The following is a 17,428-nucleotide window of genomic DNA, read 5'->3' on the forward strand; positions in this document are numbered from 1 at the left end:
ATTACATGCAACTTTCCACTGCTGCAGATAAAACACAATTACTGACACAATCAAATAAGTGAATTCTTTGATTACCCCACTTTGGTTCATGGCTTTACACACACACACACACACCTTGATTAAACAGCAGTGTTCTGGCTCTTTCTTTTCCAAGTAAACCTCGAAGATCAGGTCACCTGCTGGAGAGAACTGTAGATACACAGTTACTTTCATTCAAAGACGAGGAATCTGAAAGAACATCCATGAATTCATACGAAATAAAAATGAAAACCTTAAGACTTTATGAATAACAGATAAGGTTGCACAAGGTTTGATCTTTGCCATTTAAGGAATCTCAAATCAATCATACTCAATACAGAACAGAGTTCAATACAACAACCAAGTTTACAGTGCATCTCTGCTGCATTCTGATGGATTAAATAAAGAATTAATGAGCTTTTTTTTTTTTTAAAGTCTAGTCCCATGCTGTGGCGTGGTCACATAACTGACACTTTTGTTATGACACTGAAATAAGAAGTAACCTGCAAATTTTAGCCTTCCAGCCTGCCACGAAGCTTCACCTCCCGTTATTCTTTCTTGCAATATTTTTGCCTTAATATTTAATGGGACTTTAATAGAACATATAAGGTATTGTTACTTGAAAGCCCATAGGAAAAACTAAGAGCTGAGTCATGGACATCAGCAAGAATTCTCAAACTGAAGAAGTGAACAACTGAACTTTTTCCCCTCTGATCCAATATTAAAACCAACCAACTGAACATCAGAAAGCTTTTCATCTCTCTTTCTCTCCAAAATCGTACTCATTCTCCATTAAATTAAACTAAATCCATCAATAATTAAACAAGCCGCAGTAAAGAAACAATAACTGGTGTCTGCTTTGGCAGGTTGGTTACTATGACAGTCCAGTCAAATGTATCCAGCACTCAATTTACAAATAATGCTGCAAAACTATATAAAAGATTTTTATTTTCCTTTCCATCAGTCTGTGTCCTATTTTCTGGAAAAACGTCAAGATCTCTGATCTGTTGTAACAGTACGAGAAAGAAACAAAGAAAGAAAAAAAAAGAAAAATGTTAAATTATGCACATTTACTAAAGAACTCCACATGCTATGCAACTGCTGCTATTATGAACCTAACAAAGAGTAATCAAGCTACATTCAGCTCATACTGCCATCTCTCTCTTTCTCTGTGTGTGTGTATGTGTGTGTGTGTGTGTGAGAGTGAGTGAGTGAGTGAGTGAATCCAAATGATCTACAGCTGGAGTCACACATCATTTAACAGTACATCTTTACACAAGTCACCAGAAGTCTAGTATATTGAAAATTCTGGTGCTTTATGCATTTCTCAATACCTACCATAGAGTAACAGGGAAACAAAAAGAAGAAGAAATAAACAGTTCTACACACAAACAATACTGCACACAAGTCCTCATGACATGCCTAAACACATTATGGTTGCATGCAGTAAAATCCTCAAAAGCTGTCTTCTCTGCCCCCTCCTTTCACCATTCCACAACATTTTCCTCTCTTCATTTGTCTTAGCAGGTTCCCAATTTTCCCCATGACTTGAGGGGACAGTAACAGAAGTGACCCTTCAAAGAGATAACCTTCTATTCTGCATGGATACACTCCCAACTCGAGCGACCGTGTCTCCTCTCGAATGAAAAATAAAATCAATTAAATAAACAACTTTTTGGGCCTGGACAACAGCGGGTGGCAGAAGATTAATTTCAGGTGATCTGAGAAAATTGTTTTGTCTTGCTGCCAGGCAAGTATGAAGTGCTGGGCTGTGTTCACATTTCAATGGTTTAAAAAAATAAATAAATATTGTGGAGTAATGACCACGATAAGCTGCGGGACTAGATGGTAAAAATCATGTAAACATGGCTAAAGTGATTTGATGGGATACAGCAGCATTTTAATAGATGCAACCATGCAAACGTGGAAGAGGAAAGGAGAGGAGAATGCATTGTGCTAATTTATCTACAGCTTTTTTGTTTTTTTTTGTTTTTTTTAAACCAAGTGGGATAATGCTTTATTTATAGCTCAGTGCTTTGTGTTTTTGTCACAAATGATGAGGGGGGGAAAAGTCAGGATATTTATAAGCAAGTAATGTGTAGTTGATGATAATTACTACTTATTGTATAAAAATTTAAATACATTTTATATGAGATATTAATATTTAGGTGTCAGTTTGAGCAATCTCATCATTTAATGATGATATTAATTAATAAAGGACTCCTTAGATCCATGTTTCATGCTTTCCTTGCTTCTTAAAATGTAAATTGGTAAACTACTATACTTGTTCTCTCTCTCCCTCTTTCTCTCAAGAGCTTCTATAACATTAGGATCAACACATTTGCACTGATGTGTGATGACTATTAATAAACGGCTATGGTTTATAGCTGTTCAGAATGCATGCTCTTGAAGCTGTAGACTGCAACCGGTCTTGAATATATAACTTTTTGTTTGTGTGAGTGTTCTTTGTCAGCAAAGAGCATCATATAATATAAACCAAAAGCACATATACAAAGACACAAAAGGAACACTACATTTAATTAAATCCTGGATATACTACTGCACCACAATACAACATGTGAGGCAGGTTGGACAAACGTTTCAATCTATTTTCCCTTCCCCAGAGCAGCTCGATTGGGTTAAGGTGGGGTGACTGGGCAGGCCATTCCATTACACACAGCACTGGCTCATCTCCTCTACAAATATCTATTGCTCAGATTTAAGGTGTGTTCTGGGTCATTCAAAATCAAACATTACTCAAAATTTTAAAACAGAAAGAAAAAAAAAGTGCAAGGTGTCCCCAAACTTTTGAAGGGCAGTCTATTGTAATTAAACGAGCACCATAACCTTTGTCTCTAGTCACCTCTTCACAAACACACAATGAAATTCCAAGCAGAGACTCACTGTTGTGTCCTTCCACCTCATGATACAGCGGTTCTCCCTCTCCATTTGCTTGACTTGCTCCTTGTTGACCTGGTTTAATAAGGAAACACAGATAAGCTACATAAATATAGCAGCATGCACCGAACACATTCTCCTTATTATTATTAACAAATAAAAGAATTTGTTACACCATTCGGCGTAACAGATTTGAATATGCTTTCCTCCACTGTTCTACTGGGGTGTGACAATCTTTATTTCACTTAGATGCTTATTGGTCATGCAAACAGCTCATATCTCGCACTGATGGAGAATGAATGCAGCTTGTACGCGAAGGGGGGGGGTGGGGGTTGATGGGAGGATGGAGATACAGTTAAGCCGAGGGGATTTAGCACTGCATAGCGCTTCAAATCCCTTTATACATTCAAGTTCATGCACAACAGAAAAACAATCCCATTCTCTATCAACTCTCACTGCAGGATTTGTGGTGATATTCCAAATTAGCAAACAGCAGTGGGAGCTTTGCAATGCTTCATGATACTCTGGTCCTGAAGTAGTCACTGTTCTGCACATTTAAGTCCTCTGTCTGCTTCCAACACAACTAATCAGCTAAGTAATAGCAGTTCCTTATATTCACAGCCGGGGAAACACGAAAAACATGCAGGACAGGGGATAACCTCCAGGACCAGGGATGGGAACCTGTGGTCTAGTTCTAAAGGACATCGCCATGCAAGGCTCCTCCTTTAACATCAGCTCAGATCTAATGCTATATGGTTAATGAAATCTGTCAATACTGCTACTACATATATTCTATGCATGTAGTTGTGAATGTGGGAGCATAAAGGAAGTTTTACTGGTCTGTAAAAGAAGATATACTTTCATTTATAAATGCCCTCCCTCACACACAACTATATAAAATGCATAGCGTAAATGGAAAGGATTTATATTGAATGCTCATCAGATAACTGACTAACAATAGTAATGGAACAAAAAAGGTATTTCCACATACAGGTTGCTGGCAGATAAATTCTCAACTCCTGAAACGACGAGAAAATAATGAAATGTCCATAAATTAGCCACAGGAAATCTCAGAGCTAGAGAATTATATCTGTAAGACTTAATGTTAATGTTCTTGTCATTAATCAGTTTATTATTATTGACTTTTTGTCTTGATTGGGAGGCTGGGAGGATTCATGATGTGGCCATGACTCACTATCCCAGACTTTGTTTTAATATGAGGCCCCTTTACTTTTCTTTACAAGCATGTACATCAAACCTCACGTCCTAATTAGCCTGCCTTTCTTTTGAATAAGCCTGAGGAGAGACCTTCAGCTTTATACTGCACATACCAAATGAAAAAAATGACCATGACTTTAAAGATTTTATTTTTTACATATATATAAAACTATAGGATGAATTTCAGCTTGTTATATAGCAATATTCATGGTTTGTATAACCATGTGATCTCCAAACATGACCTCAAACACTTTGAAATCATAAACAGACCAGACATTAGTCTGACTTGAAGTCTCCACAAGGGTGTGCATGAAAATGAGTAATATAATGTGTTGCTCTGAGCAGGACACTAACTGAGAAGAGCTGAATATAGTTGTTGATGAGATCTTCCACAACACGGGTCTCTTGAGGTGCATGTCCTCCCGTCTGGAAGAGGCAGGATGAGAAAACACATGCCAGACTCTGAGTTTTCATCTGGTTTATGTGAGAGCAGCTCTGAATCCTGGTGAAAAAACAAGCGCGCACACAAAACTTTCAGCACATAAATGAATACTAAAGGTAAAAACCTAACCTGCTCATGTGCTGATTATATGAAAATACACATGTGCATACATGAATACATTCACTGAAGAATATACACCGATCAGGCATAACATTATGAGCAGTGAGAGGTGAAGTGAGTAACAATGATGATCTCCTCATCATGGCACCTGTTAGTGGGTGGGATATATTAGGCAGCAAGTGAACATTTTGTCCTCAAAGTTGATGTGTTAGAAGCAGGAAAAATGGGCAAGCATAAGGATTTGAGCGAGTTTGACAAGGGCCAAATTGTGATGGCTAGACCACTCGATCAGAGCATCTCTAAAACTGCAGCTCTTGTGGGGTGTTCCCGGTCTGCAGTGGTCAGTATCTATCAAAAGTGGTCCAAGGAAGGAACAGTGGTGAACTAGCGACAGGGTCATGGATGCATGTGGGGAGTGAAGGTTAGCCCGTGTGATCCGATCTAACAGACGAGCTACTGTTGCTCAAACTGCTGAAGAAGTTAATACTGGTTCTGATAAAAAGGTGTCAGAATACACAGTGCATTGCAGTTTGTTGCATAGTATCAAGTTCTGCATATAAACATTTACACAAACTAACAAAAAAAAAATTCACACACACATAAAATACAACACACCAAACTGCACAAATGTTGAAATATATCAGTTTTGGAAAATGAAACGAACGAAAGTTTACATCATTGGGAAAACATTAGTCCACTATCCAAATCTGCCAAGAGGGCCAATTAAACTCTCTCCAAACAATTAAAGTCATTTCCGAATATTTCAAACAGTCTGACAAGCCCACTGAGGTTTTATAAGAAAGCATTTTCAGAGAGCTTGTAAAGCAGACTTCAAAGCGGCTAACAAATCAGAAAAAGCATAACGAGGAGGTTTAGCATGCCTAGAGTTGGTTCTGACTTAGAAACTTTGTTTAGAAGAGCTACATAGAAAACAATGATGTTAAGTGGAAGTTTTGAGTTGTGTGTGTGTGTGTGTATGTACCTGTACAGATGCTGCAATAGCGCTGCCAGAGTTGATCTGTTGATCTTGGGTAAACTCTGAATATAGGTGGAGTACTTCTCAACCCTGTCCTTCTCACTCACTTCATCTGAAACAAAGCATGACACAGTTAGAAAATGCGTCAGCCAGTGCTGTAACTGTTCCATACGTTATATAACGATGCTATATAAAGGACTGAGCAATGATACCTGAGTACAAGTAAAGACTGCTGAGAAATGACTCAAGCAAAAGTAGGGGGGAAAAAAAACTGCTGGCTTACACAGTTTACAGCATCTGATATCACATGTACTTGGGGAACTTTAAGTGCATTTTTTTTTCCCCCATGTGAACAACAAAAAATCTTCTTGGTTTCATATGTGATATGAAGTGCGAGATGTTGTTACATCAATAAGACTATTAACAATAAAGACAAAAACACAGTATTGGTTTCAGTATAGCTATGAAACCAAAAGCCATCTGAAATATTTATCTGTGTCATGATTCAGATACCAGGGGTTTCCCCTCGTACTGTTGTGAACATATACAGTCATTTAAGCCTAGATGAAATAACTCTGCTGTGTTGAAGAGGGCACTTGTGACTAGCAAAAACTTCATTTGGTAAAATATTTTCTGTGGGAATAATGTATGTTTTGTCTCAACGACCCATTACTTTAGCACACTTCTGTCACTCTATTGTAATTAATTTCACTACAGAGAAATTAATATTTAAACTGTTCTATTTTTTATCACATCGATTTTATGTTTTTTTCATTATATATATATATATATATATATATTTATTTATTTATTTCATTAGGAAATTCATCAGAAAACAGTTTTTACTATCTAGTGACTGCCACAGACATCCATGACCAGAAGCCTATGGAGCATAACAGGAGGGATAGCAGTGACAGTGACATGAGCCAATCATGGACATCTGTGTACTCATGAATGCAGAAAAGAGCAAATAGGGCTTTCCTCCAGGTGTGTTATGATGCTGGCTTCATGTGTCTCGAAGGAAACACCTGTTAGCCTTTACCTTCCCTAGCTGCTGCATGTCGTATGATAGGGGAGAGCTGGCTGGTGGTTGCGATTTGAGCGATCACCAAATTAGGGAGAAAATGCGGAAGAATCAATCAAAAGTTAAACAAACTGTTAAGTAAAAAAGTTCATACGGCAGTAAGGTGTTTCAGAATAAAAGTATTTGCTATTATTCACAGAAACATACACCGATCAGGCATAACATTATGACCACCTGCCTAATATTGTGTTGTCCCACTTTTGCTGCCAAAACAGCCCTGACCCGTCAAGGTATGGACTCCACTAGATCCCGGAAAGTGTGCTGTAGTATCTGGCACCAAGATGCAGCATATCCTTTAAGTCCTCCAAGTTGTGAGGTAGGGTGTCCATGGGACCCATCTCGCAACTAACAGAACTTAAAGGATATTACTTACAGGACTCAAAGAATGCTAACAAGACTTAATGGATACTTTTGATAGATACTGACCACTGCAGACCGGGAACACTCCACAAGAGCTGCAGTTTTGGAGATGCTCTGATCCAGTCGTCTAGCCATCACAATCTGGCCCTGGTCAAACTCGCTCAAATTCTTACGCTTGCCCATTTTTCCTGCTTCTAACATCAACTTTGAGGACAAAATGTTCACTTGCTGCTTAATATATCCCACCCACTAACAGGTGCCATGATGAGGAGATCATCAGTCTTATTCACTTCACCTCTCACTGCTCATAATGTTATGCCTGATTGGTTTATGTGCTTGTGTAAAGTGTATAATATACTCAAAACATAAAGCAAAACTACAAACTTTCTATAGTCGTTTCTTTAAGAATACTAACCGAGTGCAGAAATCCAGTAAGGGTAGAGCTCTTTGGGTAGTAAAGCATCCTCACAGTTGGACAGAAAGCCTTTGAGGACATCAGTTACATCCTCTAATTGATGATCCTGAACTCGAAGCTTAACATTTCGTGCATCTCTGGTGAACTCCCCCAGCAGCTGGGCCACACGTTTTGGGTCACCGTTCTTCTGATAGATGCCCTGATGACACAAACCTGGGGTCAGAGGTCAATGTTAAAGTTAGGTTTGGAAAAGAAGAAAAAAAAAAAAAAGAAGATAAAACGCAAATACACGAGAGATAAAATACCATTTACCGTATTGAGTGACGAAGGAAATACAGCTGTCGATGATGATAGGGATGTCATTTTTGGTCAGCTGTTGATTGCTTAGTGCTGTGCCATCTCTACCAGCAGCTGACTGGATGGCAGAGTGCCATAAAGTGAAGTCTTGTTTACAGAAGCCATGAATGTAGATAGTCCTGAAATATATACACAGCTCTAATTAGTTTTCATTAGAAATTAAAAAACAGATTCAAGAAATTCAAGGGCAATAGCATTATGGCAATAAAAAGCGATTACCTGCCACTCTCAACCATGAGCAGAACCTGAATCCTATCATCTCCATCCGAATGAGTGGAGACGGCTATAAGCATGACAACAACAGTTGAGAGGGTAAAGATAAAAAAAAGAGAATTAAAGTACAAAAAATAAAAAATAAAAAACATCCAATACTTTAGGTGAAAGTTGAGTCTCTTCGGGAGACATGGTGCATATTGTTACTGTTTTGCATTTGGCCGAGAGTAAAACTCGTTTGAAGCAAGTGGGGCAGAAAGCTCAGTGTCGCTGGTCATTATTTCTCCCAGCATGTGCAAGAGAAAGCCGTCTAACGCTGTCTGACCATTCTCATCAAACGCATACAAACACCCCGCAATGCCCTGGCCTATTTACTGAACAACCCCCTTCAACACCTGAGTGCACGCCTCATGACAGTTTAAATCTCTTCATCTCTGGCTTCTTCTGCTTCTAAATATCACTGCTTTCTTCCCAGCTCACATTATCTCTCTTTCCGTATCTTCTACCGCAAGAAAAAAAAAAAAAAAGCCAAAATATACAGTATGCTATGGATACTAAATATATTGGCTGTGCTAGATTTGAGGATCTGAAACAAACCTTTTATTTGGAGAAAAAATGAGAGTAAAAAAATCCCCCGGTTTCAGTAATACAGCTTTGAAAGAAATGAAACATGGGAACGTGTGAGAAGCAAAAACAAGGTGCATTAATTAACTCTGGCCATCTTTCAGGAGCAGATGATTTTGTTTACAGCTTTCACTGGATGCAAGTTTAAAAAAAAAAAAAAAAAAGTTAAACACATAACCCTGATTAAGTACCATTATCTGAAAATGACAAATACTCACTATAATTAATTAAAAATAACAAATCTCTCCATCCTGCCCTAGTCCCTTGAACCTTTACAGCAAATTATGCCTGGGGTAAAATTTGCTCATGCAGAAATAGGTCCAATTGTGCAGTAATTAATATTAGAACAGGAGGAAGGTTTTTTTTATTATTATTATTATAATTATTATTATTATAATAATTATTATTATTATTATTATTATCATCTGCAGTTTATTTGTTGGGTAAAGTTCACGGTATCAACAGAAACCAATGCAGAATCTTATTATTATTAATGATTATTAGATGTGTATTTCCTAACTTAAAACAAACAAACAAACAAAACACTGACAACTATGAAAACAATTATATGAAATGAACTTTCGACACAGTTGAAGACAAGAAAAATAACTGCATTTTCAAGGACAGAACTGAGGGTCAAGTGGTAGATAGTGTTAGTTTTGTTTTTTGTTTTTTTTAAAGAAGCAATTCTTTAGACAGGATACAAACAAAGTAAGCCTGTGTGCCGCACAAAACCCAGGACGCTGCATGACCGCCAGTGGGTCACCCGGCTCATTTTCAGACACAGCACCTCCGCTTCTTCTGTCTCGCCAGTTGGAGTCGGTTCCCCATGAGCGTTACTTTTATGCTGCTCTAAGGACGACTGTTCCAGCAGTTCAAATTCAAAGAGAGTTCCACTGACTCACAAGTCTAGCCCCAGGATCCCTCTGTCCTTTAGTTTCAAATCAGCTTTAAAAAAATAAAAAATAAAAAATGCCGAACCTCCAACAACCCACCTGAGTACTGCATCCTGAAACTGAAATATGGGCCATTTTCATTTAACGGTTTAAGTCCCAGTTTTCTCATCAGGTCGTAATTCTTGCTGCTATGAGAATTTAACTGGGTCACTAAACTCAGATGGGTGCCAAAAAATTACACAAAAAATAAGCCAGGAGTAAATAGTGTAAAATGATACCCTGACTATAAAAACTCCAAAATGGTTCTAAAAAAATTTTCATGGATGAAAAGTCAGTAAGTGATGCTTAAAGTTACTCTCTACCTTGAATTTGGAATCAGCAGGCATTGCTTATCCATATAACTCCATAACAGGGAGTGATATGTCTCTGCCTACCACTTAAATATCACTCCAGTGTACAATGGGCTATAAAATTAACTAAAGCAGAATGCTGTGATGCAACTAAATAGAAACGAACAAGCTTACATGAGCAGCTTCTATCCCACATATCACTGGCCATGCCAAAGCTAACCACAGTCTGGTTTTTAAAAGGAGAGTTACAGGGGTGCAGAAAGCTCAGGTCAGCCACAAAGCTTTGCTATGTCTGTGCTCTAATCCTGTGTCACAGAGCTTCAGCCCTCCAGGGTCCCTGTTCCAGCCCCAAAGAGATCAGAGACCAAATGGACGTGCGTGTATTATTTGATAACACTCCATTTCCGAGGTGATATAACCGATGTGGCATCCTTGTGATCCTACCACAGGTACAAGGGTTTTATACATCAGATACATGGCTATGCTTTAACTGGATTACATAAATATATACTCTATAACATACATAATCAGTTTTTTCAGTAGCCCACTCTTTTTCTCTTGTTTTGAACCTTAAAGAACAAACATAAGGGGTTTTACATACAGGGTCCAACCAACCCCACAAACCTTTAACTCATGCAGAGCACTGAGCCACATATAAATAAAAACTGACTAAATAAAGAAGTTAATGAAGATTTCGAGGAGGAAAACAAAACAAAAAGACAAACAAAAACCCGGACTGTCTTCAATATTGCAAACCATCAGAGAAAATGTTATGCTAATGTATTAATATTTTAAATCTTTTGATGGGCAGGGTTTGTTTGTGTATCACCTTCAATTATGCTTCACACAGTTGCAGCATAATTGATTAACAATGTTGTAAATCTCGTCTTCAGCTGGCAAGCACGTATCACGTTAAGAACCTGTTAAAAATGTCAGTGTGAGGCATGACTGGCCGAGAAGGACGCGTTTCAGAGAGAACGTGGGAACAGAGCAGTAGTGGCTCGCAGAAGGAATGCCAATGAGGAAAGCAATACTCAGACAGGCCAAAGTCCTAAATATGTAGCGTCTGTGAAATGGTTGAAAAATTGACTGCTGACAACCTGATTATTAGACTACGTACATAGAGTACTCTAGTGCCCGACTCCTGTTCTATTTTCACACGAGTCAAACCCAATGTCTGCTGTTAGAGATGCTTTTCTGCTCAGGATGGCTGTAAAGAGTAGTGATTTGTTTCACCATCACCAGCTTAAATGAGTCTGCCCCATTCTCCTCTGAGTGATCTCATCATCAAGGCATTACCACTGGCAGAACTGGCACTTACTGGATTTTTTTATTTTTGCTTTTCACACCATTCTGTGTAAACCCTAGCAAGTGCTGTGTGTTAAAGGATCATCAATTTCTGAAATATCCAAACCAGCCTGTCTGGCACCAACAACTAAGCCACGGTTGAAGCCACCGAGATTTCCAGTTCTAAAAATTTAATGTGAACAAGTTCTTGACCTGCATCTGCCTGATTTTATGCACTGCTGCCAAATGCCTGGCTCATTGAACAACTGTATGAATAAACAGGTGGCAGGCATACCTAATAAAACAGATAGTTAAACACTGTAGTAAAAGTAAACACTGTTCTTGTGTGTTCTTACTCAGTTCCTGCAGGCGTTTGAGCTGTAGAACCACATCGCTTATGTGCTTGTCTTCAGGATGAAGGAACAGTTCGGAGCCGACTAACGAGAACCAGCCTTGTCTCCAATGATAAAGGTCATGGCCTTCTTTATAGTACAAACGACCAATCAGATCATAGTCCTTCTTCAGCAAAGAGTCCGCTCTCTCAGGGTCCAAACACTGGAGACAGACAGAGAGAGGAGAGATAGAAAGGGGAGGGGAGAGAGAGAGAGAGAGAGAGAGAGAGAGAGAGGGGTGAGTGAGCAAAAGATACCAAGTAATAACCATCCTTCTGACAGAATATGATGGACAGATAAAATAACTGCTCTGAAGTTCATTACACAGCCAGACACAGTGAAGAGGACATAAATTGTATGGCAGATATTTTCCAGCAGAGAGAAACTCTAGTTAACCCCTGAGTTCCATTACTTTAGGAAGTTTCAGTCTGAGTGGGAGGACATAGACGAACTTTTAACAGCTGAAGCCACGACGTCAGAAAACTGTTCCCGCATGTTCTAGCCACTGACACTTCTCTACATCAGTCACAAGATGAAGAATAACACCTCTCTCTTCCATGTACATACACAGAGATTATTATAGATCATCAGCTGCTGCTTTGTCTTGACTCAAAGCAGGAAAGCAAATCTGTTTTGTTTTTTTAAAATCACCAATGCCAAAAATGGTGATGACTAGATGTTGACTGAATCTCTCCGAAATATTATTTTAAGCCATGAAGAGACATGGAATGTGTTGACTAAAGGCAATTTTCCACTCATATTAACATATTTTTCAGTTTCTATCCAACTTGATAATTTTTGCATGCTGTGTACATCTTTAGCAACAACTCCACACTGAGGACCGAAAAGTCACAGTTCAGGTTTTTTTTTTTGGGGGGGGGCAAAAGATTAGTCAACCACTTTCTAAATCCATCGTTTCTAAACCATGACAAATTTGCAGGCCACAAGTCTGGATCTAATCTCCAGGTTTGGTGGTGTGAGTGTGACTGTCCAAATCATCTACTACTCGTCACACATGGGCTCGTGAATTTGAACCTTGTGTTAAATGAATCATTCGCTCACTTCCGTGTATTTATGTTCGCAGGCATTTCGGCGTATGGGGTGTGTCTAACACTCAGCAAGACACAGTGTAAAAGCAGGATATGGATGATTATCCATCCATATATTATCAAAGTGCAAGTTTTCCAATGTTCAGTGATTGTGTTTACCATCATTTATAGATCAGGAATGTGTAGGAATGTGCATGTGCGTGGGGGGAGGTAGGATGCTATGAACCCTTTTGGGACATTTGGGGGAAAAGAAAAACTGTATATAAATGTACATAGACTGAAGTTAAGGTTAGTATTACATATAGGTGTATGGGCAGCTTTATATACCTGCTTTAAGAATATTAAGAAACATACATACAGTGTGTATGTGTATGGGAGAGAGAGAGAGAGAGAGAGAGACCTTGGTGATGGCATGGACCCAGGCTTTTTGTGCGTCTGATGTCTGTGTGCCAAACAAGAGCATTTTCTCAGACTCCAGGTAGATCTCAAAGGTGAACACCGCCCTGAGGGGAAAAGGAAGTTGGATTACAACCCACACCCACACCCATGAACACCCACCCACCCACAGAGAGAGGGAAAGTGGCTTGGCTATTAATCTCAGTTTGTCTGCTGCTCTTTCCACGGGTGTTAAAACACCAGAGGATGGTCTAATGTCAAAGGTCTCAGTCTTATCCTGTCTACAAGGTGGTTTGTGCACCATGATGTTGTTAGTATATTTTTACTATAAAGCTTGTGTGTATGTGGGTGTTAGTCAATCCTCAACCCACACAAAATTGTCAAACACTAAAAACTGATTCAGTGAAACACAGAGAGAGAGAGAGAGAGACAGAGAAAGAGAGAGATGGACAAGAGGATGAGGAGAAAAAGTGAAAGGGGTAAGAAAAGGAAAGGAAGATGAGCAGAAATGCAGAGATGTGGATGATCATACCCTGCTCCTGTCATGGTCTCTGTGTTGTTGATGGCCAGGCTCACCATCTCACTGATGTCCACTCTTCCGATCGGTGTGGCGCTCTTTTCACCGTCGTAGTAACTCAGGTAGCCGCCTTCTAGCGTGCACCAGCGTTGAATCATGTCTGTGACATAAAGACACCATCTCACTGTCATTTGAATCATATATATATATATATATATATATATATATATATATATATATATATATATATATATATATATATATATATATATATATATATATATAAACTGGTGCAGAACACAGTAAAATGAAACAAAAAAACAAGCTGTGACAATACAAGTCACAATACAAAACTAAGTACACTACACAGACCTATCTTTTGTAATCTTTTTATTAGACTAAACAGTTCATAATAATGAAACTAGTAACTATGTTTTAAATAGAGTTTTTTAGAGCTACTGTACAACCTTAAAAAAAAATCAAGGTCTTACGTAGTCCAGGCTGAACCAACCATGCAAATTCACTTCTTCTCTGGCACAATATTAGTGGCCAATATCTTTCCGTTACCTTCTTACGCCTCCCCTCGCCCTAATAACAGCACCGAAAAAGCCACCAAAGTCTTCCTGTCAATTCTAGCCCACTCTTCCACGGTCTGTTTGCACAATTGAACTAGAGTTCAAGCTTGTGTCTATTTCAGAATTCTGCCTGCTGTTCCAAACAATCCCACACTTTTTCTGTGGAACCGAGGTCTGGTGATTTCTCTGGCCAGTCACAGTGCCCCAGTGTTCCATCATGCTTGTCTAACAAGTCGCACACAGATGTGACCCCACGCACCTTACAGTTGTTATCCTGAAATGTAGGAGTGTCAGTGGCGCAATCTGCTGTGACATGAAGCTCGGAAGGCTTCACAATCTGTCCAGTGCACTGACAATCTGGTTTTATACCATGCATAATGTAGTAAAGCACATTTTTCTTCAAAACCTTTGCTACACTGGTGACTTTTGGTGGTAAAATACTAATGCTAAGGTTACTGCATCACCACTGGTAGAACTGGTGATCCATTCTAAAATTCAGAGTTTATCTGGTTTATCAGCAACGAAAACAGTTGAACTCCCCCTAGCATGTGAACCAATTCCACCTGTTCATGCCTTTTTCTTTTAAAACAGGAAGTGCTGAAATGCTTGTCAGATTTACACAATACCTAATATCGTTCGAGTTACATAACATTCCCAACCCCTAAAAACACCCTGAGAAGTGTGTTTGAGTGTGTTCTGAAGTGCTTGTCAGATTTACACAATACCCAATATCATCATAGTTACATAACATAACAATACCAATAAATAAACTCCAATGATTTTTTTTTCTCAACAAAGTGATGTGGAATATGAGTGTGTGGGAAGATGCACAGGCAAAAATGCACCAACAAACTATGTTTTCTGCTAATGAGCTACTACTGTAGAGCAAGGTAAAACGTTAAATTAGACAAAAGGCTACTACTGGTTGAGCCATGACTTTTTTTTTTAATTGTTTTCTTAAAAGTGACAGTCTATGACGTTCAAATGAAAATATCTAAAAACATTTTTTGGATATATATTTTATTAGATGTACTATAAAATTGGTCTCAACAATTTTAGCCCACAATGCCCGGGTAATTTCGGAGCTAGGTGATCTCCCTGCCTCGGCTCAGCAATAAACACTCATGTAGTGTGATCATTTCAGCTACACTATATTTCCTCAATCCACAAGTGAAAGATAACAATAGCTATTTTTTTTTTTTTTTTTTTACACTAGAACTCCAGTTCTCTTTGCAGAACAGACCATTTCTGGCTCTTACGGCTCCACAACCGATGTTTTCTCTCATTTTTTTCTTTGGGTCCATACAAAATACTGACGGTCACAAAATCATGATAAACTGTGCAGGTGTTTATTTTCTTGAGAAAGCAGGATTTAGGGATTGGTCATGCTTCAGTGGAAATCTCTCCAGGAGAAAGATGGTGTAAGTGTGTACATGTCATCCATGTGAAAGTGTGTGCACCCGTACATCCAACAAATAAGTGATTTAAGTAGTATAAAAGGATCATAATTTCTGAGACTTTTTAATAAGCATAAAGGATATGTACAAAAAGGTCTAATATCAATAAGCAACTTTGATTTAATGGACACTTTAAAGAACCATGAAGTGAAACCTTGTTTAAGGAACCAAAAAGCTCCAGGTTGTTCTTCTGACACGGCTCTCATTCCATCATTAAAGCATGTACTGTAGGCAAGAAAAATCCCAAAACAATACTTCCTATAAAAAGCTACAGTGATTTCAGCATTTTAAGAACCAAGTACCACATGGATGTATTACCATCCCTACAAGCAGCAAGTTCACCACAGCTACTCAATTTTAGATTTCAAAGTCACACACAAACTCCCACTGCCATCTGTTAATTTCTGTTCTACATCAAACAGACCTCTGCTGTCATCAGACATGCGTGTTCATTTCTTAGCAATATGCTGATGATCCACTCCTGAATAAAGCTTAATGACACGAAGAGAATGATGGTTTAATAAACCAGGTGCTGACTGTCTTTCTAAAGGTGCACTGGGAAGCATTTTTACACCCAAAGTTTTATGAGCTTATCATAAACGCTACGCAAATGTTAAATGAACGGGGCATAGCGATCCTTGTTGCATCTCCTGTCGGTGTTAGGACGTAGAGACACCTCCCACCTAGTAATATCAAAGCACCAAAATATTAGTGCATGCCCTTAAAATAATTCAGTGGAGTTTATTAATAGGCTGAAAGACAGGATGAGAGCGAGAGACGTGGAGATGATGAATGATCGAAAGACAGAGATGTGTGTGTGTGTGTGTGTCAGAATCAGCGAAAAAGGGAAGGAAGGACACAACAGTGACTGGCACAACAAGTGATATTTACCAGGTTTCCTGAAGCAGAAGAACAAAAGCATTCATCAGCAGCTCTGTGGTGCCACAAATTAACAGGTGCAGAGAATGAAAGTGACAAAAGAAAAAGATTCCAAGTGATGACATTTGGAAAGTGGCATACCTGTCACCAAAACAGGAACACAAACAGACACATCAACACTCTTTCAAGCAACGGAAATAGATACGCTCTCGTTTGCGCCGTCTCGCATGCACACGTTGGGATATGCCATAGAAGGGACAGATGGTATTTCCTATCAACAGTCATTTCATGCGGCTGTCCTGCTGAATCGCCCGGTTGCAGTTTGCAGTGTGTGGTATTTATTTCATCACCACGTAGTCGGTATCCGTAAGCATATCTCCCACTCGAAATGGCACCGGGAGCGATTCAAAACAAAGGCTGGATCAGATTGCAGAATTATAATGTGGACGATGCAACAGGCCACTGACGAAGATGAAGCACTGGCCAAAGACAGAAGGTCAATTTATTTTCATTTGTACTGCAGATGTGCTAGACACATTAACATATACAGACTACGAGCAAATCTACTGAGAAACAGAAGAGCAAAATAAGAACTATGGCATCATATACTTGCAGGAATATTTGTACAGATGTGTGCATATTATATATTGTCACGTATAACCGTTATTGACTGGATTACGGATATAAAGAAAAAAAAAACAACCAAAGTGACTATTGTTTTGTTTCATAATAGAGCTTCAGCTTTCCACTTGTGATTAGCCCCTATAGACCAATAGATGAGACGTCTGTTTAGAAATCGATGAGGAGAATATCAGCTAATGCAAATTTTGTTTTCTATTTTAAAAATGCAAGAATGTTAAGTAAAATGAAAAATCTATGAAAGTCGGTGAAAACTCTCCCCTTTC

The 17,428-nt window shown here is 38.8% G+C and overlaps 1 protein-coding gene across 2 annotated transcripts in view; it reads right to left on the minus strand.

The window, feature by feature from the left end:
* Positions 1 to 17,428, minus strand: part of arap2 (ArfGAP with RhoGAP domain, ankyrin repeat and PH domain 2) — an 85,125-nt gene that overhangs the window by 11,627 nt on the left and 56,070 nt on the right. For both annotated transcript variants that reach the window (XM_058395077.1, XM_058395076.1), the window contains exons 16-25: positions 13,628 to 13,772; positions 13,100 to 13,202; positions 11,615 to 11,813; positions 8,108 to 8,171; positions 7,844 to 8,007; positions 7,532 to 7,744; positions 5,679 to 5,784; positions 4,489 to 4,636; positions 2,923 to 2,991; positions 115 to 189 (exon numbers count right to left, since the gene is read on the minus strand). In XM_058395077.1, coding sequence (XP_058251060.1) covers positions 115 to 189; positions 2,923 to 2,991; positions 4,489 to 4,636; positions 5,679 to 5,784; positions 7,532 to 7,744; positions 7,844 to 8,007; positions 8,108 to 8,171; positions 11,615 to 11,813; positions 13,100 to 13,202; positions 13,628 to 13,772 — 1,286 coding nt within the window. The remainder of the gene's footprint in view (positions 1 to 114; positions 190 to 2,922; positions 2,992 to 4,488; positions 4,637 to 5,678; positions 5,785 to 7,531; positions 7,745 to 7,843; positions 8,008 to 8,107; positions 8,172 to 11,614; positions 11,814 to 13,099; positions 13,203 to 13,627; positions 13,773 to 17,428) is intronic.

The sequence above is a fragment of the Hemibagrus wyckioides genome, linkage group LG07 (assembly GCF_019097595.1).
Source record: "Hemibagrus wyckioides isolate EC202008001 linkage group LG07, SWU_Hwy_1.0, whole genome shotgun sequence".
NCBI classification, from domain to species: Eukaryota; Metazoa; Chordata; class Actinopteri; order Siluriformes; family Bagridae; genus Hemibagrus; species Hemibagrus wyckioides.